The sequence below is a fragment of the Budorcas taxicolor genome, chromosome 25 (genome assembly GCF_023091745.1).
Source record: "Budorcas taxicolor isolate Tak-1 chromosome 25, Takin1.1, whole genome shotgun sequence".
NCBI classification, from domain to species: domain Eukaryota; kingdom Metazoa; phylum Chordata; class Mammalia; order Artiodactyla; family Bovidae; genus Budorcas; species Budorcas taxicolor.
In genome coordinates, this window is record NC_068934.1 from 2,776,586 (window position 1) to 2,804,019 (window position 27,434).

At 42.4% G+C, this 27,434-nt stretch overlaps 1 protein-coding gene across 1 annotated transcript in view; it reads right to left on the reverse strand.

Annotated features, from left to right (window-relative positions):
• The window catches only part of FAT3 (FAT atypical cadherin 3), a 646,809-nt gene that overhangs the window by 100,874 nt on the left and 518,501 nt on the right, over window positions 1-27,434 (reverse strand). Inside the window, exons 7-11 of the mRNA XM_052662057.1 lie at window positions 20,937-21,212; window positions 17,041-17,251; window positions 7,496-11,569; window positions 1,733-1,929; window positions 598-751 (exon numbers count right to left, since the gene is read on the reverse strand). Coding sequence (XP_052518017.1) covers window positions 598-751; window positions 1,733-1,929; window positions 7,496-11,569; window positions 17,041-17,251; window positions 20,937-21,212 — 4,912 coding nt within the window. The remainder of the gene's footprint in view (window positions 1-597; window positions 752-1,732; window positions 1,930-7,495; window positions 11,570-17,040; window positions 17,252-20,936; window positions 21,213-27,434) is intronic.

A 27,434-nucleotide genomic window follows, 5' to 3' on the forward strand; every position in this document is an offset into this window, starting at 1 on the left:
GCCAATCCAGTACACAGCACTGTAATAATTTACCTCCATAGAAAATGTTTTTTTCCTTAAGCTTTGGCCTTCAATGCCGGCATCTGCCTTCAGGGTACATAACCTTTCACCTTATGAACTTTACCTTAACATGGAAGCAAATTGAGGTCTCACAACTAAGCAGAAATGATGAATAAAAATCAGACGAGTGTGTTAATAAGCATAGGAACCAAAAAAGGGTTTCAACAAGGTGAAACTCTCCTTACTGTGCACTGCTGTCTGGTTTGCATGGAAACCTGCATTTATGATATAATTCTATATATACACCTAATAGAGCAGCTGCTTTAACTCATGGATATGAGAAAGAGGAGACACAAACAGACACATCTAATTCCCTCGTGCTGCTACATGTAGGTAAAGTCAGGGCAAGTTTATAAGTCAAATGAGGTTTGTGTCTTCCAGACACCATGTGCCACTAGTATTTCTTAAGAGTCCAAGATAACAGAGTGTCATATTAAGGCTCTTAGATACCAACTACCCCCTAGTGATAAGACCCGTGAAAATTTAACTTCTCTTGTGGATTAACAATGTCATTTGAGAGAATAAATGTTGCCTTACCACTTTCTGGATCTAGAAAAAATTCATTGTTTCCAGGTCCATAGAGTGAGTATCGTATATCTCCATTGGGTCCAATGTCAGCATCCTTGGCACTGACCTTCAGGATGATTTTGTTTGATGGAATGTCTTCAGGAAGTGACACTGTATATGCAACCTGGACAAAGGCAAAATCATTATTATGTGTGGGGCGATTGCCATACTAGCCTTATAAATGATTTCTTTAAAAAGGCACTCGCATAATTTATCTTCAGTTATGTTTTTCCTTTACTGTAGAATCATCTTACACCATCGGATGAAACATAAAATATCTCTTGCCCTGCCCCTCCCATGCTCATTCATTCAACAAATGATAATTGAGCCGCTACTACGGGCGAGGTACTATTGAGATGCTAGAAAGAAAGAAAACAGACAAAAATCCCTGCCCGTGTGGAACTGTGATGCACATCAGATAATGATCACATCAGGCAGTGATCAAGCACCAGGGAGTCCTTGGGACCCTTCAACTTTGAAGAGCCACTACTAACATCTGGCATTAATAAGATTTGCAAACATTTTCTAAGCTAAAGAACACCAATATTGTCTCGCAGTCCACATGTAAGGAAAAAGTAAATGAAGGGTGATTTAATTTTGGTAAGAAAGAATATAAAGTCAATGACTGACACCTTGCATTGGCTCTCATGCTTTGAACTATGGGGGAAATGACACTTCATGAGAAGCCTGGAGACCCAGCTTCATTATCAACATTGCTGCCAGCCAGCTGTATAAACTTGCACAACAAAAGTAATTCATACTTTGGAGTGGCCCATGTTTCTTTTATGAAATCAGTAGTTTAGATATGAAAAAATCACAATATTCTTTACGATTCTTTAGAAAGCTTTTCATTTGAAGGGTCCCGATTTTATCTTTTGTTCGTATTTTTTAATGGGCAGAATTAAGTACTAATGGTGCTACTTATACTCTTTCCATGCTTATAGTATTTCGTCCTCTTACATGCGTATATAAAATTGGATGGCACTAACCAAGGAGAAAGGAACAGAATGGAGCCAGGTTTTACGGAGAAAAATGAAATGGGTTTTGACTTAATTTTAGAGAAGCAATGTGAAAAGCAGCAGTCCAACACGGCCACAAATCCCACCTGATCACACACAGGGCTATTGTCATTCACATCACTGACAGTCACTTCCACCATGGCCTGAGTGACAAAGAGCCCATCGGTGGCAGTAATATTGAGGAAGTAAATGTCTTGTTCTTCTCTATCCAGATGTCTCTTCACGTAGACCTTCCATTCGCTCTGCACCAGGCCCAGGGCAAACCTTCCTCGGGGGTTCCCTCCTGCAGTGAAAAGAGAGTTTCTGAAGATGAGCAATGAAAAGCTTTGATCTCCACCTACAGTGAGAGGCCTGTGCAAGGTCAACCAGGTGCCTGTCAAACTGCCTCATTTACGAGACTGGAAAAAAACCTGACACTTCCTTTTGATTCTCCTGCAACAAAGCATGATATTTATATGCTTGGTTTGTGTGGAAAGTAAAACAGTAACTTTCCAAGGGAAGAAAATGCACTTAGAGAAGCCAGAGATGATCTCTTGTTTAGCTCCCCTTAAGGACAATCAAATTCAAACTGTGAACAATCAATCTTTTTCTCAGATGATACAATTGTCTCTCCACTCTGTCTCGAGAGAGAGGATGTAATACACTATAGCTCTTGTTACCCAGACAATTTCATTAGCCGTTGATTATGCAATCAAGGAAAGGCAGTCAGCTCTATTAAGGAATGTTTTCATGAAGAATGTTTTACTGCGGCTCTTCTAAGGACTAAAATCTGGGGGAGAAAAGTTTGTGTGACAGAGGAAGACCCATTTGGAGTAAAGAGCCCCAATGAGGGGTTATTGAAGGAGGCGCTCAAAGATAGGCACTGCAATTAGATCAGATTTATCAGAGAGAAGCTGGTGAAAATGGAAGAAAAGGAGAAGAGTCGGAGCGAACCACTTTTGATGAGGCTGAGACAATGAAAGTGGTCCCAGCAACATTCCTTTCCCACATCACTGAACTACACGGAGACAAAAGCAGCTTGGAGGAAGGAAGAAGAAAACCATCTTGACCTTCCAAATGTGAAGAAGGAGATAATGTCACTTCAAACATGGAGGAAGGCTGGATGAGACAACTGGCCGGAAGCCCAGACTCCAGTTAAATCCTCACCGTCTCTTTGGTTTGGGCGCATTCAACACGTATTTGTCACCTGCTTTGGACCATGCATTGTGCCACGCAGTGAGGTTACAGCAGGGAACAAAAGTGACAAAAATCCCTGCTTTTGTGGTGGAGTTCACTTTCTGGTGGGAAAGATTGACAATAAACAAATAAATAAGGAAAGCCTACTGCCTGTTGGCTGCTGCTGCACTGAAACAGTGGAGCCATCTCACCTTCTTACAATGAATCTTTAAAAGAGTGCAAGCTGAGAATCAGTTGTGCCTGCCTCTTTGTGACCCCACCAGGCCCCTCTGTCCATGAGATTTCCCAGGCAAGAATACTGGAGTGGGTTGCCGTGCCCTTCTCCAGGCGATCTTCCCGACCCAGGAATCGAACCTGCGCCTCTTTGTGTCTCCTGTGCTGGCAGGTGGGTTCTTCATCACTAGCACCACCTGGGAAGCCCCGGCTTGGATGCGACTGTAACCAAGCAGGCTCCCACGAGGCCTTTCCAGAACAGACTACATCCATGTTCTGTCCTCTGCCTGCCTTTTTTTTTAATTTATTTTTTTATTGGAGGATAATTTGCTTTACAGAATTTTGTTGTTTTCTGTCAATCTCAATATGAATCAGCCATAGGTATACATATATCCCCTCCATTTCAAACCTCCCTCCCATCTCCCACCCCACCCCACCTCTCTAGGTTGATACAGAGCCCCTCTTTGAGCTTCCTGAGCCATATAGCAAATTCCCATTAGCTATCTATTTTACATGTGGTAATGTAAGTTTCCATGTTACTCTTTCCATACATGTCACCCTCTCCCCATGTCCATAAGTCTATTCTCTATGTCTGTTTCTCCATTGCTCTCCTATAAATCTGCCTGCCTTTTCTCTGTAGGAGTACTTTAGTCAAAGAATAATTTTATCTGAGAAGTGAGAAAATGCAGAAAGGAAAACAAGTAAGAAAAAATGATAAATGCTTTAGCCATTAAACAAAGTAAAGGACTTTTAGTTCCTCCTCAGGGACTATAGATAACATTCTGAGCCATGTCCTTTGAGTTGTTTTGCAGATACTGAACCTCTCAGGTCAAAGAAGTTAACTATGCTACCCACAAGCACGTAGACCCCAAACCAGCTGGAACCAGAAGGTTGATGATGCTGACTCATCATCACCATCTCAACCAATGGGAAGAATGTCCACAAGCTGATCATGCCCTGCTCCTTAAACACTATAAGGCTGCTCAGTGCCCACTCCCCAGGGTGGAACACACAGTCTTGGAGGCATTAGCCCACTGTGGCCCCCTTTGCCTGGCAAAGCAATAAAGCTATTTCTTTCTACATTGCCCCAAACAGTTTTTGAGATTTAATATGGTACTGGTGCATAGTTCAGTTCAGTCCAGTCACTCAGTCGTGTCCAACTCTTTGCGACCCCATGAACCACAGCACGCTAGGCCTCCCTGTCCATCACCAACTCCTGGAGTCCACCCAAACCCATGGCCTTTGAGTTGGTGATACCATCCAACCATCTCATCCTCTGTCATCCCCTTCTCCTCCTGCCCTCAATCTTTCCCAGCATCAGGGTCTTTTCAAATGAGTCAGCTCTCTGCATCAGATGGCCAACGTATTGGAGTTTCAGCTTCAGCATCAGTCCTTCCAATGAATATTCGACTGATCTCCTTTAGGATGGACTGGTTGGATCTCCTTGCAGTCCAAGGGACTCTCCAAAACCACCGTTCAAAAGCATCAACTCTTTGGTGCTCAGCTTTCTTTATAGTCCAACTCTCACATCCATACATGACCACTGGAAAAACCATAGCCTTGACTGGATGGACCTTTGTTGACAAAGTGATGTCTCTGCTTTTGAATATGCTATCTAGGTTGGTCATAACTTTCCTTCCAAGGAGTAAACGTCTTTTAATTCATGGCTGCAATCACCATCTGCAGTGATTCTGGAACCCAGAAAAATAAAGTCAGCCACTGTTTCCACTGTTTCCCCATCTATTTGCCATGAAGTGATGGGACCAGATGCCATGATCTTAGTTTTCTGAATGTTGAGCTTTAAGCCAACTTTTTTTTACCTCCCCTGTAACACTGGTGCCCAGAGGCTGGATTTTGGCAATTTAGCCATGGGCTAAATGAACCATAGTGGACAGACAGTGCAGAGAAGCTGAGGGCTGCACATTCCTCCAGGGCAGTGATTCTCAACTGAGAGTGGCTAGTCCCATATCCCTGGGACATTTGTCAATGCCAAGAGACATTTCTGAATGTCCCATTAGGGGTGATGCCAATGGCCGGGCTACTGGAATCTACTGGGTAGAAGCCAGTGGTGCTGGTAAACATCCCACACTTCCACCTGCAGCAAGGAACGGCCACCCACAGCAGAGACTTATCGAGCCCTCAAGGCCAATCTGCTGAGGTTGAGAAAAATGCTTTGGTGAGGCATGGGTTCTCCTTGGGATATCACTTTCCTCCACCACTGACTAGGATTCAATTAGGCTTCAGTCAAATATGATTTCAGCATGCACAAATGTAACCTCTCTACTAAATGCTTTCAGTGCAGGCCCACACTGCTCTTTTGTGAAATAAAATGATTAATGGTCCTTTGTTCATCTGTGGCAGCACAGCCAAGTTGTGTTACATCAAGAGCAAAAGTTAAACTAATTAAAATCAGTTGGTGGTTGGCACGGCTAATAGTAACAGTAGCTTGAAGCTATTCTGTTCTCATTACTTTGGTAAAGTCGATGGGATGGTCCCTTAAACCATCCACTGAGAATTCAGAGACAACGTGTAAATAATTAAAGTTGAGTATTTAACTGTTCTTCCAAATAGAAAAGTATCCCTCCGAATGCCTAAGAAGCTTTTTGTCTGAAACTGAATGCAAATAAGTCAAAGTGATACTGTACTCACCTTTCTTTCCTCACCATGATCGCTCATGTCTTTACTGCAGAAATACACATTTTAATGAAACACACACACACACACACACACACACACACACACACACACACACAATGGAAGGTATCAGAAAAAGCATAAATGCATTAAGACCTTTAAACAGAAAACAGCCTCAAGAAAGCAGTTGCGTAAAGAGGAGTCTGCAGGGAGATGTGAGGGTCCTGAGCGCAGGCACGGATGCTCTCCTATGGGTCTTATTCTGCAGTGATTAATTAACTTTCTCACTAAAGTACTTAAGAAGATTTTGCGTCCTAAGGGCATTCTAATTAATTCATTTTTCACTTTGAATAATGTTGTTTTTCTAAAGGGAAGCCACCTGACTACAAGTATGGATGGATTCTTTGAAATTTTTTGGCACTTGGCTTATGTTCTGCCTTTGAATGGCACAATATCAAAATATTAGCTTTAGAACCCCCAAACAAGAAGACTGCTCCCACAACACCAACCTCTCCTCTTAGAAGTTGAAGGCCTTCACCCCTGGAAAGCGACCCCTGATCAGTGATAGCCCATTTTCACTCTGACACAAGATGCTCAGAGCAATGGTGACGTGTGTGTGTGTGTGTGTGTGTGTGTGTGTGTGTGCATTCTGTGTGACCTCACTTGTCTATCTTGGCTTTCCTACTGAACTGCTATTTACTATTTGGAAAGACAGAAAAGGGATCCAAAAAATTTGCCATGTCAGGACACATACCCTTTGACTTGGAGTTATAATTTAAGATTTTTCAGCAAAAACAAAAAACACACCCTCTGATTTGTATGTGTGCATGCATGCATATGTGTGTGTGTGCATGCATCTGAGTTTTTATTACCAGGAAAAACTTGTAAATAAACCTATTTATTTTCTTACCATTACAAAAAGTAGGAAAAAGGAATACACTTAAAAATAAATTACTCTATCAAAACACAAATGCATTAAGACTGTTAAACAGAAAACAACATTAAGAAAACAGCTCCATAAAGAAAAAGAAGAGTAGTGTGGAAGGGAAGTGTTGGTTTTTTTTCCCATTAAAATGTATATTTCTGCAGTAAAGACATGAGAAAGGTGAGTAAAGCATCATTTTTATTTATTTATATTCATTTAAGACAAAAAGCTTCTTAGGCATTCTGCTATTTTTATTTCTTCAACTGGAATATTTGACTGGACTCTTTTTAAATTTTATTTCTTTATTTTGGCTACTCTGTGTAGCATGTGGGATCTTAGTTCCCTGACTGGGGACTGAACTTGTGTCCCTTACAGTGGAAGCAAGGAGTCTTAGCCACTGAACCGCCAGCAAAGTTGGACTTTTTTTCAAATGATAAAAATTGACTGAGTATCAGTCTGGGTCATCTGTCACAAGCAAACTAATGAACTTCAAAATAAGGCTGAGTTAGTAACAACTAAAGAACTGAGTTGTCTCAGTCCCAGAGAGGTAAGATAACTCCTCAAACCCTCATCTCATGTCTTTCTTCCCTACTCTTACCCCTCTGCCGTGCATGTGTGGGTGCTAAGTCGCTTCAGCCATGTCTGACTCTGGGACCCTATGGACTGCAGCCCGCCAGACTCCTCTGTCCGTGGAATTCTCCAGGCAAGAACACTGGCGTGGGTTGCCACGCCCTCCTCCAGCGGATCTTCCCGACCCAGGGATCGAATGTGTGTCTCCTGTGGCTCCTGCACTGCAGTGGATTCTCTACCGCTGAGCCACCGGGGAAGCCCACCCCCTGTCACCTTCCATCTTTCTTTAGGAAGCGAAGCATAGAGTGAACACCGAGGGTGGCAGACTTACCTGTAATATGGTAGCTAACTTGGCGATTGATGTCAGATGTGTCTCTATCCCATGTGCTGAGGACAGCTACCACCTCGCCCGGAGGGTCGCTCTCCTTCACATTACCTCGGTACACCTCGTGGGCAAAGACTGGAGCATTGTCATTTATATCTGTCACCGTGACAGACACCAGTGCCGTGGAAGAAAGAGAGAAGGCTTCCCCGAGGTCAGAGGCCACCACGGAGAAGGTGAACACGGGGTCTGTCTCGTGATCCAGGTCCTTCAGGGTACTGATCCAGCCTGTGTTGCTGTCAATGCTGAAGGCTTCCATCACCTTCTCGGGCTGGGCATCCGAGTGGAGGGAGTAGGTGACCTGCCCGTTGGCTCCCCAGTCCACATCCATGGCTCTCACCTGTGTTAGTCTGGTGCCCACGGGCATCCCTTCCATGATGACTGTCTCGTAGTTTGAAGTTTCAAAGACTGGCTTGTTGTCATTCAGATCCAGTACCTTGACGTCTACATCCACTGTGAACACAATGTCTACTTTGTCCAGGGGTATAGTGGCTGCCACTTTGAAGTGAAAAGCTGGGCTGACCTCATGGTCAAGACGCTTGTCCAGCTTGACCGTGCCTGTTTCCTGTTCTATGATGAAGACATTGCCTTTGTTATTTTCCAGCCGCTCCCCATTAACTGTGCTGAATTTGACCTTCTGAGTGGGCAAAACCCTCACGGTATCCACCGTGCTCCCAATGGCTGCATCTTCTGACACAGTGAAGGAATACTGAGACTGGGTAAAGGAGGGCACGGACGTTTCAGGGGGTAAGACATGGATGTAGACAGGAATGAGGGAGTGCTTCACTGGGATGCCCCCGTCCACTGCTTTGACAAAGAAGGACAGCACTGTGTTCTTCAGCTGGTTAAAGTGGCCTTTGGTGACCATCCAGCCATTGTCAGGGTCGATTTCCAGGAGGTCAGCCACTGAGACCGAGGCCTCGCTGTAGAGGGAGTAAGTAATCCTTGCATTTGCTCCATCATCTGGGTCCATGGCTTGGACCTGCGTGACCAGGTGGCCCCGCCCGACATCTGCCCTGACGCTGGCTCTGTATTCCACTGTCAAGAACTGGGGGGCGTTGTCATTTTCATCCACCACAATCACCCTCACCGTACAGAAAGTTGTTCTTCCTCCACCATCAAGGGCCCTCAAAAAAATACTGATGTCTCCTTCCAGAGGGTTTTCCCTGTCAAGCCTTTCTGTTGTGGTGACCTGTCCATTGCCATCTATGAGGAATCTATCCTTAGCAAAGTCATTGATGATGGCATAGCTGATCTGCCCATACATCCCTGGATCCCCATCCGTGGCCCGAACGTGGATTACCTTCGTCCCAGCGGCTGCGTTCTCTCTCACCTCAGCTACATAGGTGCTCTGTGAAAAGGCAGGGCTGTACAGGTTGGCTCCGAGGACCCTGATATGCACTTGGGCGGTGCTCGTGAACAACCCATCAGAGACCGACACGTTGAGACTGTACAGAGGCTCCATCCGCTGCTTGCGGTGGTTGGACAGTGTAATGATGCCACTCTTGCTGTCCATCAGAAAGCTCGTCCGGTCGTTCCCAGATAAAATGCTGTATTCCAACCGGTCAAAGTCAGAGCTGTCTGCATCGGAGGCTTGCACACAGGTTACAAAATGGCCCCGGGGGGCTAATTCACTCACGTATGACTCATAAATGAGCTGATTAAAGACTGGAGGGTTGTCGTTTACGTCCGAGATGTAGATATGAACCAGGACCTCGCTGCTCAGTGATGGGAAGCCATTATCTGTGGCTCTGACTTTCAAAGTGCAGTGTTGCACTGACTCGTGGTCCAGCATCCGCGCGGTCAGGATCAAGCCACTTGCGCTGTCTATGTGAAAATAATCTGTGCTGTTGTAAGTATCCTGGACAATCTGATAATGGACCATTTTATTGTTCCCTGAGTCTGCATCAGTAGACACAACTTGTAAAACAGGTGTCCCGATGAGGGACGCTTCTGATAATGTTGTATTGTATGTGGGTTGACCAAAAATAGGGGGGTTGTCATTCACATCATTAACAAGCAGGTCAATGGTAACTTCAGCCCTGGCCCCAGTAAGTGCATCACTGGCTCTTACTGTCAACTTGTAAACTGATGTCATTTCATAATCCAAAGGGCTAATGACTTTCAGGACCCCAGTGTCAAAGTCAATATTAAATTGTTTATACAGATCCCCATCAATAATGATATATATGATGCCTTGCCCTTCTGGACTTGTGGCGTTGATGCTTAGAATGGGGGTGCCCATGCCAATATCTTCATTGACTGATGCGGTATAAAAGGGCTTATCAAACACGGGCATCGCTTTGTTGACAATAGTAATGGGAAGTTCCACGGATGTGGACAAAGAGGGTTTCCCACCATCTCTGGCTAGGATGGTGACTCCATACTCAATGTTGGACAAGTCTGAGTTGAATGCTTCTTTTAAAATAACATTCCCTGAATTAGGGTTAATTTCAAAGTGGCCATAGTCGTCCTGTAAGACGTAGGTCACTTCTCCATTTGCACCTTTGTCTTTGTCAATGGCCGTCACTCGGTAAATCAGAGTGCCAGGCTCAGCGTCAACCTGCACAGCAGCGTAGTAAGGGAGACCCACAAAGACTGGAGAGTTGTCGTTTATGTCTTCGATGCTAACCCTGACCACCACCCTCGCCACCCGTAGATGGTCAAGCTCTCGGCTGGCTTCCACCACCAGCTCATATAATTCCTGCTCCTCACGGTCGAAGGGGACTCCGGTGGTCTGAATGACCCCTGAGGTAGATTTTATCTTGAACTTGTTTCCTGGGTTTAAGATGCTATATTTTAAGGGCTCATTAAGGCGATTGCCAACTGCGTTGACAATAGCAACTTTGGTTATGTTAGTGTTGTTCTCTGAGATGGAGGTGGAGTAAAAGCTTTGAGTAAAGTGGAGGCCGCTGTCCATGGCTTCTTTAACCACGATGGTGGCCATGGATGTGCTATAGAACTTTCCATCAGACACCTTCACTATCAGCATGTAGTGATCTTTGGAGAGGTTGTTGTTTTTCACAGTGAGCACTCCACTATTTGAGTCAATTAAAAAATGATCCAAGCTGCCTTCCATTAGGCTGTATGTCAGTTCAGGCGGTACCTCGGAGTCAGGATCCGTGGCACTAACTTTCAGAACCTCCACTCCGACATAGGTCGGTAGAAGTAAGACAGTCTCAAACACAGCCTGAGTGAACACAGGTGGGTTGTCATTCACATCCGTCACCTCTATGTTGACTTCAACGGGACTCTCCGCGGTCAGCTGGGGGCTGCCACTGTCTCTCACGTGCACATGGAAAAGGAAATGGGCGATGGCCTCATGGTCCAGGTTGGCGATTGTTCTGATCGCCCCTGTGCTGGAGTCCACTGTGAAGAACTTCTTGGCTGTGGACTCCACAATCTGATACACAAGCAGAGCGTTCCGGTTGCTGTCGGCATCAGTGGCTCGAATCACCAGTGGGCTGTTATCCAAGCTCCTGACAATGCTATTGATGGGGGCTGCCTCGCTGAGGCTGCCTGAATATTGAGAAAAGAGAAAAACTGGTGCATTGTCGTTTTCATCAACAATCTGAATACTGACTGTGACATTGGAAGCCATTCCTGCCATGTTGGTGGCCTGGACAATGAGCTGATAAGAGGAAGTCTGCTCGTAATCCAGCGCCTTCCGAGTGGTGATGACTCCAGAATAGGGGTTTATGGTGAAGATCCCATCAGCATTTCCATCTTTCACGTCATAAATGAGAGTGGATTGACTGATGGCAGAGATTAGAATGACAGATGTTCCAACATCAACATTTTCATTCACTTCTGCTTGGTAGTCTTTGTGAGTGAACCTGGGGTTAGAATTATCAGACATGGTGACAGAAATGCGCACGATGGCGGTGGCAGACATAGGTGGGGAACCCTGATCCGTGACTTTGACTGACAGGACAAACTGACCCATTGTCGTCATGTCTGGCTCTTTGGAAACTGTGATGATGCCCAGGACCGGTTCAATCTTAAATGTGTTCCCAGTGTTCCCTGCAATAGAGAAATCAATAAGAAAATGAGTTCAAATGGGTCATTTTCTGAAGATTAACTCTTTATCTTGAGGCTACTTTACACAGCATGGCAAATAGAAGCAATTATTTGTTTTTACTCCACCTTATCCTGAAATAAAATGAGAGACTTCCCTAAAAGGATATTCAAAAGACTTTGAAATGAATTTTCCAGTACATTGTGAATTTCAGATTAGTATCTTCTTAATCCAGGTTAACAAGAAAAACAGCCCAGCACTTATGTAGTTTCAAACTGGGAAATAAGAGTTTGCAGGAAGGACTTTTCTAGTAAGAATGCTTAGGACTTTCTTATTCCCAGATTAGGCTGGCACATGCCAGTGACACTGGTAAAAAGGCATTTATCCTGAAATCAGTGCCCCAATTCCACATTCTATGCTGTAAGAAAGAAGGTTGTAGGAATCACATCAGAACAGTATCACATAATCATTTGGTTTAAGATAATCTCAAAGGTAAGTTTTGCTGCATGGAATTGGTATTGTTTCATATCATCAGGATCAACTTCATTCCCAACACTACTTGGGGGAGGGGGAGGGGGTTTGTTGCTCAGGCATGGAGAATTCTTCTCAAGTCATCATTTGCTTTGTAAGCTGCAAGAATTTTTTCCGAATCCCCTACACTTCAACACACACACACACACATGCACACATGGATATAACAGTGGACATAAACAATGACAAGGCACTTGTTTCAATCAGTAGCCATTCTACCTGTTAAACTTTTGAGAGGTTTCTGGTGAAGTACAGAACTATTCGTCAGAAGGGGCACTGAAATCAAGAACTTCAGGCATGAACCTCAGGAGACTGAGAGGATGCAGCCTCTGTGCACCCTGTGCACCCTGACGCTGCAGAAGCTGAGAGGTCTGCCTCTGAGACAGACGGGGGTGACATCCGGGACTGTGGAGGGTAGGAAAGAGGGGGAGAGAGTAGGGGACACAAGACGCAAAGAGTGCCAAGAACGCGGTATACAGGTCACGAACAGTGGGAAGTAGCATCCTTCACCATATGGCTTTTTGCTTCTTGTGGGGCTTTCCCCTACGTCTCAAACAACACACATACTTCCGGGTCCCCATTTTTTTACATCACAAGTTAAAAATCTATGTTATTCAAATATATCTGAGTTTTTCTTAATTTCTGAAGTTCCATAGCATGGCAACATACAGAGAGTTTAAATGTCATTATCATTACAATCGGCTCCAGGATTGAGAAGGCAGGTAAGTACAGTTCTTATTGAAATATGGAGCTTCCCTGGTGGCTCAGTGGTAAAGAATCTGCCAGCCAATGTAGGAGACATGGGTTCGAACCCTGACTCAGGAAGATCCCCTGGAGTAGGAAATGGCAACCCACTCCAGTGTTCCTGCCTGGGAAATCCCATGGACAGAGGAACCTGGTGGGCTAGTCTCTGGGGTCACAAGAGTCAAAATATACAACAAATACAGCTATTTACACAGTTCTTACTATGTACTTATTAATCAAACTTTTCCAAGTCTGAAAACAAAAATGTCATGTTCCTGTGAAGTCTATTTGTATGCTTGTTTATTTCTCAAGAGGGAGCAAATCTAACAGAGGTAAAAATTTGATTCTGACCCCAAATGTGGACATGCCACCTGAACATGACCATTTCATGACAACAAGAAGGCCAGTGAGCTCGGGAACACACTTGCAAATTTTCAATGAATGGTACTGTGGAATTGAGTGTGCTCCAATATTTGATTCACAGACCCTCACAAGAAGGCAGGAATCATTTCACTTCAGCATCTTAGGGGAGGCAAATGTAGAGGTACCTAACATGCAGGCCTGAATGCTACATTCTCATTATGGGGCCCCACATGGAATTTTCAGGTGAGACCTTTCTTCCTTTATGAGAGACCTTTCTTCTTCCAGGCTCAGGACATAACAGCAAGATACACATGGCGGGGATGAAAGAGGCCCAGCCTTTGGCCCTGAGTAGCACTGTTCCACTCTGCGGTCCTGTGGCCGTCGATCTCCTTGGCACCCCACCCCAGGATCCTGTCCAGCGGCTGCTTTGTGTCTCTCTCTCTTCAGCACACTGTCCTGCTTACTTGGAATCCACTTCCTGCTTACTCCCTTCTGCTCTACTTGAATCTTTGGAAGCTAATCTCTGCTTGTTTTCTTGGAATTTATGCCAATGCAGGAGATGTGGGTTCTATCTCTGGATCGGGGAGATCCCCTAGACAAGGAAATGGCAACCCACACCATTATTCCTCCTAGGAAAGCCCATGGCCAGAGGAACCTGGTGGGCGACATCATGGGGTTTCAAAGAGTCAGACATGATTTAGTGAATCAGCAATAACAACAGCATGGCTTCTTATAGACTTTCGGCAACTGGGCAAAAGCTGTGCTGATATTACCTACCACTATGAATCTGGTATACAGCACACTGCCTGGCTCAAAAAGGGAGCTTAATAAATATTTGTTGAAGACCGAGAGAGGTAGACCTAAAAATGATTGACTTTCCATCTGTATCCATCTTGGTGTCTAATACGCTCTCTCCCATCGTAACTTAGCTCTTTCCTAGTCCTGGTCTCTTCCGTACTGCCCTCTCTCTCTCCAAGCCACTTGTGAACCACTGCTGGCACCAAATGTCAACCCTGAACTAAATATAAGACCTGAAGTTCTGCACTTGATTCTACTTCAGTCCTTTGGGTAAAAACAAAAAGCTTCAGGGACTTCTTTGGAGATCCTGTGGCTGGGACTCCAAGCTCCCAAGGCAGGGGCCCAGGTTTGATCCCTGGCTGGGGAACTAGATCCCACGTGCCACAACGAAAGATCCCTCAGGATACAACTGAGACTTGGTGCAGCCAAATTAATTAATTAATTTTTTAAAAAAGCTTCAGTAGTTGCTTCAGGCCAGGCAGGGGATAGGAAATGAATTGCTGTTGTTTAGTCACTCAGTCATGTCTGACTCTTTGCGACCCCATGGACTGTAGCCCACCAGGCTCCTCTGTCCATGGCATCTTCCAGGCAAGAATACTGGAGCGGGCTGCCATTTCCTTCTCCAGGGGATCTTCCCCACCCAGGCATGGAACCCGAGTCTCTGTGTCTTGCATTGGTAGGCAGATTCTCTATCATTGAGCCGCCAGGGAAGCCTTAAATACGCACCACCAGTAAAGAGAGTGACATCTTGCTTATTGAGCTTTGTGCGAGCACTTACACGAGTTGAGTTGGGCATGACTTAGCAACTAAACAACAACAACACTTTACACCAAACTTGTTATTTGCTTCAAACTCCTGAACTAGCCGGGATCTGCCTGTCTTCTACCAGGATCTGCAAAGAAACTTGGCTTAACCAGAACCAGTCCAGGTCAAGCACAGGTCGATCTGTCCTGTAATTCTCATTAGCTTTTTGCACATCTAATCAAAGTTTATTCTTTGAGATACGAAGCAATGCCTTGGGTTTTCTGGAAATTCAAGTTTTCTGTATGAAAGAAATTTTAAGGGGAAAAAAAAAAACTTTCTGCCTAGCTTTAATTGAAGAAATGACTGAATTCTTTCTCTATGATCAGCACTCAGCCACAGGCTTTGGAAGCTGAAAGATAAACGACGCAGAACTTTCAACTTTCTACCCTTAAATTACTCTTTGAGAACCCCCAAACTGGTTTTGAAATTGTCTGGTTATCTGAGAGGAGAAGTAGTAGCCCTAATGACAAATATAAAAAACAAGTAGATACACGGACAAATGCTTGGAAGATGTTAAGCAAAGTAGAAATAAAACTATATACCTAAATGATTACAATGACATAAAAGAAGGTATATGCATAAATGAATGAGGAGAAAAGAAAAAACACACATGATTAGGGGAGAGCTACAGAATGAATATAAGGAGTTATTGAATTGCCATGTTTCCTGTGGCCGTATTTAAATATTTATTTTTTTAAAGTTTCCCTATATTATTTGCGAAACTAAAGGAACAAGGACTGAATAACAAAATAATTAAAATGGCCTGTGATAAACAAGAAATGCAAAATAGCGTTTTTAAAAAAGTACTGTGAGGCTTGGCCTTCCCAGGTGGCACTAGTGGTAAAGAACCCGCCTGCCAAGGCAGGAGACATAGGAGACATGAGCTTGATCCCTGGGTCAGGAAGCTCCCCTGGAGGAGGGCACGGCTCCCCACTCCAGTGTTCTTGCTGGGGAATCCCATGGACAGAGGAGCCTGGCAGGCTACAGTCCACAGGGGCACAGAGTTGCACATGACTGAAGCAATTTAGCACACATCTATGCACACACGCACTGTCGGGCTTTAGGCTGAAAGGAAACTCTATGGAAAATTGGAAAAGAAATGGACAAATTCTCTTGAGGCACCTGGCTGTTATGAACCCATGTCTTTTCTTCTTTTCTTTTTTTTGGCATAGAGTTTACACAGACTCATGTAAAAATGTCAGTGTCTAATATAGGAAATAGTTTTATATTGTCATTCAATAGAGGGGCTATTTTTAAAGAAGGTTGTTGGCTTTTTTTCCTAAAAATTTTTAGTCCAAAGTTGTCTTTCTAGCATTCACATTTTAATTCAACCACTCTCAAAAATGCTCCTTATTTAAATCAAGAGAAAGAAGCCTTTCCAGCACTAGCATGAAAGGAGACAGCGTTTGGCATTATGCACAACAGACATAACGTTGCAGAACATTTTGGAAATATGTGGCCTGAATGTTCAAAACAGACAGAACAGGGAAAGGGAAAACTGAGCAGAAAAAGGATCTCTGTGATTTTTAGGCTTATGGTCCTCTCCTTGGTTGGACATTCATCTCTTCTGTCATAAGTGATTTCTAAGTGTCCATCTGCAGACCATCAGTAAACTATGGTATTGCCTTTAGATATTAAAATTGAATTTTTAAAATACTCTCAAGTTTTAACAACACAAGAGCCTGTATTTATTTATCTGTAAGGTTAAGCAGGCTGTTGAGTCCCCACCACTACTATGCTACTCATATCACCTCCAATGAAGGGAGTTTGTGCTAACTAGGGTGTGAGGGGAGTAGGCATTTTTGAAGCCCATAGCCCACAGCCCACAGCCCACCTACTGACAAGGAAACAATGATCTTTAAGATTCAATTCACAGAACTGTCTGGCAGCCCTCCTACGATGAGAGGCTTTGGTTATTTCAGTCTGAGGCCATGGGCTTGGTGACACATCAGAAAAAGCCACAGAGTTTATTATGCAGTCTTTTCTCTTCTCCATTCCAGAAAAATCTGAGATTGAACACAATAAAAGGAAACTCTTTCTTTGCTGTCAATGATGGAAAACATATTACTGAAATGCCAAGAACTTAATACACTATCACTGAGCAAATAGGGCAGTTGCTTGGCCAACAAATCCATTTGGAGACATGCCAGTGGTAACTATGAGAATTTTACACGGTGATAAATACTACTGAGGGTCCAGTGCCATGCATGATGCTGCCATCTGCAACAGCTCTCACCTGCTTCTATGGTATACATGAGTTCTGCATTTTCCCCTTTGTCTTTGTCCAGAGCCGTCACCTGCAGTACAGCTGATCCCAGAGCAGCCGATTCAAACACAGATGCTTCATAGAGTGGGTTGGTAAAATAAGGGCTGTGATCGTTAGCATCTTCCACATTCACAATGACTCGGGCCAAGTTTCTTCGATAAGGAAACTCCTGATCTCTGACCTTGAGGCAAAATACAAGAAGCAATAGGACTAAAATCTTTAAGTTGCAAAGAATTCACATGGCTGTGCCTACAGTGAAATCAAAATGAAATCATGCACGGAAAGTGCTTGACCCATTCCCAGGCCGAGTAGGTTCTCAGTAACTAACAGTGCTTCTAGCAAGCGAGGACACCGATTGTGAACACGGTGAGAGCTGGGGCCACACTGTGTTGCTCAGCATTATGCCTGGCCTCTGGCCTGTGTCCAGTTCGTGCCTGTGGAACTGAAGCCTGAATATCACAAATATAGCACTTCCCTCTGGTCTCCCTCGCCCAGCCCTCTGTAATTCGCCTGAACAGTTGCTAATAGAATGGTGGATGGCAGCTCTTCTAAAAGGGAAACTGAAATGTGGAAGTAATGAATGCAATGTAGGCACTGTCATTCATTCATTCATTCAACAAACATTTACTATCATCTATTATCTGTTAAGCTCTGGGATAGCCCCAGGTGTTTCAGCACTGATTTTGATACAGTTCCCGCCCTCAGTAGGGAATGCAAACAAGTAAGTAGTCAGATAAAAGGCAAAAAGATAAATGCCAAAATATGAGTAAGCAGTAAGAAGAATGTAGCTTAGCTTACAAAACCAAGTAGAAGTGGTAAAATGCTGGGGGAGGTGGTGTGTGGCATATATTTCAGGCAAGAGGAACCAACATAAATAAAGGTCCAGAGCTAAGAAAGAACCCTAACCACTGGGAAGATGAACCAAATCTTAATTTCTAAAATGTGACACCCCCACACAGTGAAATACCAAAGAACCTTGCCTGACTGCTTTAAAGTTCTCCCTGGTTTGCATATGGCAGCTTAATTCAGTCCGGTTCAGTTGCTCAGTCATACTCGATTCTTTACGATCCCATGGACTGCAGGACACCAGGCTTCCCTGTCCATCACCAACTCTCAGAGCTTAGTAAAACTCATGTCCATCGAGTCAGTGATGCCATCCAACCATCTCATCCTCTGTCATCTCCTTCTCCTCCTGCCCTCAATCTTTCCCAGCATCAGGGTCTTTTCCAGCAAGTCAGTTCTTCGCATCAGGTGGCCAAAGTATTGGAGTTTCAGCTTCAGCATCAGTCCTTCCAATGAATATTCAGGATTAATTTCCTGTAGGATGGACTGGTTGGATCTCCTTGCAGTCCAACGGACTCTCAAGTCTTCTCCAATACCACAGTTCAAAAGCATCAGTTCTTCAGCATTCAGCTTTCTTTATAGTCCAACTCTCACATCCGTACATGACTATTGGAAAAAATATAGCTTTGACTAGATGGACCTTTATTAGCAAAGTAACGTCTCTGCTTTTTAATATGCTGTCTAGGTTGGTCATAGCTTTTCCTCCAAGGAGCAAGCATCTTTTAATTTCATGGCTGCAGTCACCATCTTCAGTGATTTGGGAGCCCAAGAAAATAAAGTCTGTCACTGTTTCCATTGTTTCCCCATCTATTTGCCCTGAAGTGATGGGACCAGATGCCATGATCTTAGTTTTCTGAATGTTGAGCTTTAAGGCAGCTTTTTCACTCTCCTCTTTCACTTTCATCAAGAGGCTCTTTAGTTCTTCACTTTCTGCCATAAGGGTGGTGCCATCTGCATATCTGAGGTTATTGATATTTCTCCTGGCAATCTTGATTCCAGCTTATGCTTCATCCGGCCAGCTTTTCGCACTATGTACTCTGCATATAAGTTAAATAAGCAGAGTGACAATATACAGCCTTGACGTACTCTTTTCCCAATTTTGAACCAGTCCTTTTTTCCATGTTCAGGTCTAACTGTTGGTTCCTGACCTGCATACAGATTTCTCGGGAGGCAGGTCAAGTGGTCTGGTATTCCCATCTCTTGAAGAATTTTCCACAGTTTGTTTTGATCCACACAGTCAAACCAGTCTACTTTGGTGTAGTCAATAAAGCAGAAATAGATGTTTTTTCTGGAACTCTCTTGCTTTTTTGACAGTCCAACGGATGTTGAGCTTGTGAGATGAGGGCACTTGTGCGGTAGTTTGAGCATTCTTTGGCATTGCCTTTTTTTGGGATTGGAATGAAAACTGACCTTTTCCAGTCCTGTGGCAGAAGCCTGCAACTAATCAATTCTATAACACATGATTTTGCAATAATTGTATGTAGCATTAATCCAATGTGTGCTTTTTTTCTCGTTCAGGTGTAGATCCCCTAACTTCAGAGAGATTTGAAGAAATTAGAAAATCTACCAAGAAAGGCCCTATCCCTTACCCTACCTTTAGATATAAGGGGAAGGGTTTTTCAAAAATAGTACCTGAAGGGAGTTGAGCAAAATGACTAAAAGGGCTTAGTTTGGAGAAAGGCAGCATAAAGGAGTTGTTTGCTCTGAACACTCAGTTACATAAATGATAAATGATACAGGGTGAGCACACTGAACTCTGAGTTATTCAAGGAAAGAATGAACAGACACAGCTTGAAGAATGGTAAGAATGGTGTTAGTCGCTGGGAGGGGGTTTCTGTTCCTGAAGAGATACATGTAAATGCTAGCCAGTTAGCATGCTAAGTTCCCTGTCTATAGACCAGCCTGCCCCACCTAAGGACAAAGCTGGATTCTGTACTTTGGGATTATTGAAATCTAGGTCTTTTCCAATCGAATGTCCAAGGGTGCAAGGACTTTGTCTCTTTTATATCCTCAGTGCCTAGAACAGAATGTAATCTCAGTGGGTGCTAGAGAAATATCTGCTCAATGAATGCATGAATGAGCAGCCAGAGGAATGCATCTGATGAATCTGAGTCCCTCCTCCGTTCCCCACACTCTCAGCTGGCAACCACGGCCAACACCACGGCACTCAGCTTTCCTCTTGCCCAGAGAGGCTTCCAGACTTGGAAAGAAAGAGCAGCACTTACTGGAACATTGCTTCAGCTGCTTGGGAACTGATAGCATCTTAGTGCATCTTGGGGTCAATCAGTACAGAAATTAAGTCTCTGCCCTTCTACCCAGTCTTAAGGAACTCAGGGGTCTCTGATGGGCAGTAGCTGTGAAATTGCCCAGGGATAGTTAAAGGGACAGGTTTTAAGTAATAAACAAGGGTGTTTTCTTACTAATCTTTACTTCTAATTTATGCAAACTCATCGAACTTTGCTTTATAATGAAAGTGACTTCTACACAATTTGGAGACCCTATGAACCCAAATTTAGACTTATTTCTCAAGGCTTTGGGGAGTTCTGAGATTTTTGCGAGCCAGTATTTATCACTAGTTCCAATGCCAGTGCAACAAGTAATAAATCAGTCCTCTAAATGCTTCTAAGGACTAAGGACTGTACAGATCAAACAAAGGATTACCCTGTGATTATCTTCTCGAGGAACTTTTTTTTAAATTTCCACCAAATCTTCTGGACATGAACCAATACCACAGCCTTGGAGATTTATGGAAACACTGTCTGTTACTTCCCTCTCAAGTCAGGCTGTCATGAGCCTTTACTGTACAATTCATCTAAATTTCAGTTTGGCAAAAATAGGGAGTCACTACCTAACAATAGTAATTCCTCGCTGAAGTAAAAAGGCAATAATGAAGGCAACCCTGCTGTGAAAAGATCAAATTTACTACTACTTACAAAATTCAAGGGCCCTGCCCGCCTGGCGGCTAAGGCGTGTGCCTTAAGAAGGTGCCTCTGCTAGGAGAGCATTAAGCAGTCTGGTCCTACCATTACGTGCAGGATGTGCTTGTCTTGCGCCTCGTGGTCCAGCCTCTCAGCCGTGTAGAGGACACCCGTGCTGGGGTCTATGCGGAACTTCCTCATGCTGACAGAGTCGATGCTGCTGTGGACAGTGTAGCTCAGCTTGTGCTTCTCGTCTCTGTCTGTGGCTTCAATCTGCAGGATTTCTGTATCGGGAAGCACATCCTCGGAAATGGTCACATCGTAATTTGGCTGAGAGAATTCTGGGCCATTATCATTATTATCCAGCACTTTGATAAATACCTACAGTTAAAAGACAAGAGTGATGACCGATGCCAATTTACTCACTGATAATAAAAGAGGCCCCTCCCTCTCTCTTCCCTCCATGTCCTTGGATTCTAGCTTCAAACAGCTGTTTTAATAGGCAGGGAGATTCTTAGGAAAGTGCGCTGTAATTAGAGATGGACAAGAAACCAGCAGTTCACAATAACAGGAATATAAACTGTGAGGATCAATATTCTCACTATTAACTGAACAGATGAGATGACCCCAGGAGGATGATAATTCCGGAAGATTATCTGAGGTGCAGTGTAGGACATCCCAAGGTGACCTCAGTTTGTTAAGTTCCCATTATCTTACATTCTGGTTATGTGCTCTGACTGCTCGATAGCGGACTCAACTTGGAGGCAATGACAAGACAAGCAACAAGGAAGAGGCAAAGAAAAAAGAGGAGAGAGCAGAGGCGCTTCTCCTTAGGATAGAGGTCTACTGAAGAGCACGGTGCTAATGCTAATGGTAGCTAGAGCATGGTCCCAAGTAGTTTCTTTTTAGAAAGTATTTTGTTTCCAAACTTTTCAGGAGAATTTTATTAAAGTCATAGCTTGATGAACCCTTGAGTATTCATCACTCAGCTTTGGCAATGATCAGTTCATGACTAATCTTGCTTTATCTTTATGCCTGTTCATTCCCATCTGCTCCTTTGTATTATTTTGAAGCACATCCTAGCCATCATGTAGTTTCAGTGTACATCTGTAAAAGACAGGGAGTCAAAGTACACACACACATATCAGACACACTCACAATACCACTACTGCATCTAAACAGAGAAAACAACAATTCCTTAATGTCTTTAAATGTTCAGTTGGTGTTCATACTTCTGTAATTGTTTAATGGCAACCCACTCCGGCGCTCTTGCCTGGAAAATTCCATGGACAGAGGAGCCTGGTAGGCTACAGTCCATAGGGTTGCAAAGAGTTGGACACGACTGAGTGATTTCACTTTCACTTATATGCTGGTGCACTTGTGAATATATATTTTCATTTAACCAAGATGTGCAAATAAGGCACATGCACTGCACCTGATTGATGTCTCCTTCAGTCATCTCTTAATCTGTAGCTTCTCCCCCTACTTCTCCCTTGCAATTTTCATGTTGCCATTGTTGTTAAGCAAAAAGCTGAGCCATTTCTTCTTTTGTTCCTACAGTCTGAGTTTTGCTTATTGTATCCCTATAGTTTTGTTTTACATGTTACTCTGTCCCCTGTATGTCTTATCTTGGCAGTTTTATGTAGAAGACTTAATAAAATTCCCATTCAATTTCCTTCTTCCTTTTCTTTATGTTTTTTTTTAACAGAAGCCTCTCATGGGTGAAACTGTTTATTTCCATCTGAAGATACATAATATCTGGTTCTCTATCTTATTCTGTGATATCAGACATTGATGATCATGACCCAATGTAAATTCATTAAAGTGTAAAACAGCACCATTTTAATTCTATGATTTCTTCCTCAATTATTAGCCAGAATAGTTCTAAAAAGAAACTTCTCTTTAATTATTTGGTTACTTTGAAGTACGCTTCATGTAAGGGCTTTCTCAGTGGCTCAGCCGTAAGGAATCTGCCTGCAATGCAGGAGATGCAGGTTTGACCCCTGGGTCGGGAAGATCCCCTGGAGGATGGCACAACAACCTACTCCAGCATTCTTGCTTGGAGAATTCCATGGATGGAGGAGCCTGGTGGGCTACGGTCTGTGGGATTGCACAGAGTTAGGACATGACAGAAGTGACTTAGCATGCACACATGTATACACACTTCATGTAGAAAAGGACTATATTTATTGACGTACACATGGTCCTTCTTTGGCCTTCTCAAGTTGGCTCTTGTGATGTTCTTACACAACCCAAGTAGTCTTTGATAGTTTTCTTGTTTTCCAGTAACTGTTACTGGTAATTTTTTCTGTCATCTTATACATATCTCTGCTCCATTCTTGATTTATCTATAACTTCAAGATGTGTTGGTTTCTTTTTAGTTAGAAGTGGCATTTAGAAACCATGATCTGGTGTTAGGAATGCTTATTGTTGTCAGCTTTGGTATTTTTTAGCAGAGTCAACAAAGCATTTTTAATAATTATGTCATGAGTTCATATTGATAGTACCAATTCAAAACTAAGTTGTTAACAACTCTGTCCATCAGTGGACTGGCACAACCCAGGCCCATTCCCCCACCCCCACCCTGAGCCATGTGGCCAACTACACTGGGATCCGACCTTGTCCAGTGGGCCATTGGCCACTGCATGTGGCAGGGCCTGGCAGCTAACAAGGATGACAGCCAGCCTGCCCACCAGCACATCCACAGTAGTTGACCATCACAACAAAAGAGCCCATGGAACCCACAAAGGAAACATCACTAGAACATACAGCCCTTGTAACAAGAGGCTAGTATGTTGCTGAGCTGCAAAGGCTGTCTCCTGCACAATGTGACTTTTCCAAGAGAAACATAACTGAACTACCTAATACATAAAACAAATATAGAAAATGAGGAGACGGAGAATATGCCCTAAATGAAAGACCAAGACCACACCCCAGAAGAACTAAGCAAAGTGGAGGTGAGCAATCTTCCACCATAGAGTTTAAGACGATGATCATAAAGATGTTTAATGAGCTTGGGAAAATAAAATGGATGAGCCGAGTGAGAATTTTAACAAAGATTTAGAAAATATAAAGAAGAACCAAACAGCTGAGGAATACAATAACTGAAGAAACAAGTACTCCAGAAGGAATGAACAATAGGTTAGGTGATGTGGAGGAAAGGATCAGGGAACTGGAGGATAGAGCATTGGAAATTCCAAGCCGAACAGAAAAAACAAACAAACAAAAACAGAATTTAAAAAAAAGAGGATAATTTAGCAGACTCTTGGGGCAACATAAAACACACTAATAAACACACTAAAGGTCCCAGAAAGAGAACAGAGAGAGAAAGGGGGAAGATAGTATATTTGAAGATATACTAGCTGAAATTTTTCCTAACCTTGGAAGGGAAACAGACATCCATGTACAGAAGCACAGAGAGTCCACAGCAAGACATATTATAATTAAAATACCAAAATTAAATATAAAAAGGGAATCTTAAAAGCAGCAAGAGAAAAGCAACTAGTTATAAATAAGAAGACTCTAGTGGCACTATCAGTTGACTTTTCAGCAGAAAATTTACAGGCTAGAAGTAAATGGCATGATATATTCAAGTGCTGAAATGGAGAAAAAAATCCATCACCCAAAATAACCTGTCTGGTAAGGTATTATTCAGAATTGAAGGAAAGTTTTAAAAGACAATCATAAGCTAAAGGCGTTCATCACCACTAAGACAACTTTACAAGAAATGTTGAAAGGATTTCTCTAAGTGGAAAAGAAGAGGCCACAAATAGAAACTTTAAAAAAAAAAGGCTATGACTGGAGAAACCTCACTGGAAAAGGCAAAATATAGGAAAGGTAGTGGATCAAAACACTTATAAAGCTCAGTAGAATGGTGAAAAGACAAAAGTAATAAACCATCTTTATCTATAATAAGTAGATAAGTAATACATAGAATAAAATGATGTACAATGTGTAGTCAAAAATGTGGGAGCAAAGGAGTAAAAAATGTAAGTAAGTCTGTTAAAATGCATTCAAGCTTAAGAAATAATGAACTTAAAATCAATAGCCATACATAAAGATGTTATATATAAATCTCATGGTCATGGTGTTATATATAAAGATGTTATATATAAATCACAAATCAAAAGCCTAATAAACACACACACACAAATAATAATAAAGATAAAAGAATCCAAACAAACACTAAAGATAGTCATAAATCACAAGGGAAGATTGCAAGGAAAGAAAAGGAATAAAGGAGAACTACAAAAACAATCAGAAAACCGTTAACAAAATGGCAATAAGTACATGTTCATCAATAATTACACGAAAATAGACCAAACCCTCCTACAAAAGACATAGAGTGACTGAATGGACAAAAGAAGACAAGACCTACCTACATGCTGCCTGCAAGAGAGTCACTTCACACCTAGAAATACATACACACTGAAAGCGACAGAATGGATAAAGGCATACCATGCAAATGGAAAGCGAAAGAAAGCTGGAGTAGCAGTACTTAGACAAACCAAACTTTAAAACAAAGACTGCAACTATATGCAAAGAAAGACACTACATAGTGTTAAGGGAATCAATCCAACAAAAAGACAATAAATGCAAATAGGTATTTATCCAACATGATGTGGCTATCATTTAGTTGCTAAATTGTGACTGACTCTTTTGTAACCCCATGCACTATAGTCCCTCTGTCCATGGGATTTCCCAGCAAGAATATTGGAGTGGGTTGCCATTTCCTTCTCCAGGGAATCTTCTCAATCCAGGGATTGAATCCACATCTCCTAAATTTTCAGGTGGATTCTTCACCACTGAGTCACCAGGGAAGCCAATTAAGCGCATAAATACATATTGCAAATATTAACAAACATTAAGGGAGAGAAGAGTAGGAGACTTTAACACTCCACTTAAATCAATGGATAGATCATCCAGACAGAAAACCAGCAAGGAAACATTGACCTTAAATGACACATTGACTAGATGAACTTAATTGATATATATAATATTATATATATCAATCTCTCTCTCTCTCTATCTAGCTATATGTATATATATATATAGAACATTCCACTCAAAAGCAGCAGAATACACATTCTTTTCACATGCACATGCACATGGAATATTCTCCAGGACAGATCACATGCTAGGCTAGAAAATAAGTCTCAGCAAGTTTAAGAACACTGAAACCATATCAAGCATCCTTTACAACCACTAACAGTGTGATGCTAGAAATCAACCACAAGAAAAAAAAAAAACACCACAAATATGTGGAGTTGAAACAGTATGCTACTCAACAACCAATGGTCACTGAAGAAGTCAAACAAGAAATTAGAAAATGCCTGGAGACAAGTGAGAATGGAAATACAATGATCTAGCATCTATGGGACACAGCCAAAGCAATTCTAAGAGGGAAGTATATAATGATATATGTCTACCTCAAGAAACAAGAAAAACCTTTGGCCAGACTCATCAAGAAAATAAGGGAGAGGGCCCAAATAAATAAAATTAAAAATGAAAGGGATGTTACAACTCATGCCACAGAAACACAGAGAATCATTCATAAGAGATTACTATGACAAATTTTGTGTCAGTAAAATGGACAATCTAGAGGAAATATATAAATTCCTAGAAACATAATCTTTCTAAGACTGTATCAGGAAGACAGAAAACATGAACAGATCAATTATCAGCACTGAAACTGAGTCAGTATTAACAAAAACTGCCAACAAACGAAAGTGTAGGACCGGATGGCATCACAGAACTCTACAATACATTTCAAGAGTCAGTATCTATGCTTCTCAAAAAATTCCAAAAAACTGAAAAGGAAGGAATGCTGCTGAATTCGTTCTATGAGGCCGGCAGAATACCAGTAGCAAAACCAGACAAAGACACCCCTCAAAAAGAAAATTATAGACCAATATCACTGGTGAACAAGGATGCAAAAGTCTTCAATAAAATATGAGCAAAATGAATTCAACAATAAATTAAAAAGATCATACACCATGATCAAGTTAGATTTATCCCAGGAATGGAAGGATGGGTGGTTCAATAACCACAAATCAGTGTGATCCACCACATTAACAAACTGAAGAATAAAAATCATATGATCATCTCAGTAGATGCAGAAAAGGCTTCTGACAAAATTAAACATAAATTTATTATAAAAAAGGTCAACAAAGTGAGTATAGAGGGAACACACCTCAAGAAAATAAAGACTATGTTGGACAAACCTACAGACAATATCATAATAAATGGTGAAAATGTGGAAGCATTTCCTCTAAGATGAGAAGCAAGACAAGGATGCTCACTCTTGACACTTTCAAATTTGGAAATCCTTTTACATCTTGGAAATCCTAGCCACAGAAATCAGACAAGAAATTAAATACTTCAAATTGGAAAAGAAATCACTGTTTACACGTGATATGATACTAAATTCAGTAAAGTTTCAGGATACAAAATTAATGTAAACAAACCTGCATTTCTATAAACAATGAACTATCAGAAAAAGAATGTAAGAAAACAATGCAATTTACAATTGTATCAAAAAGAATAAAATCCTTAGGAATAAATCTAACTAAGGAGGTAAAAGGGCTGTACTCAGAAAATTAC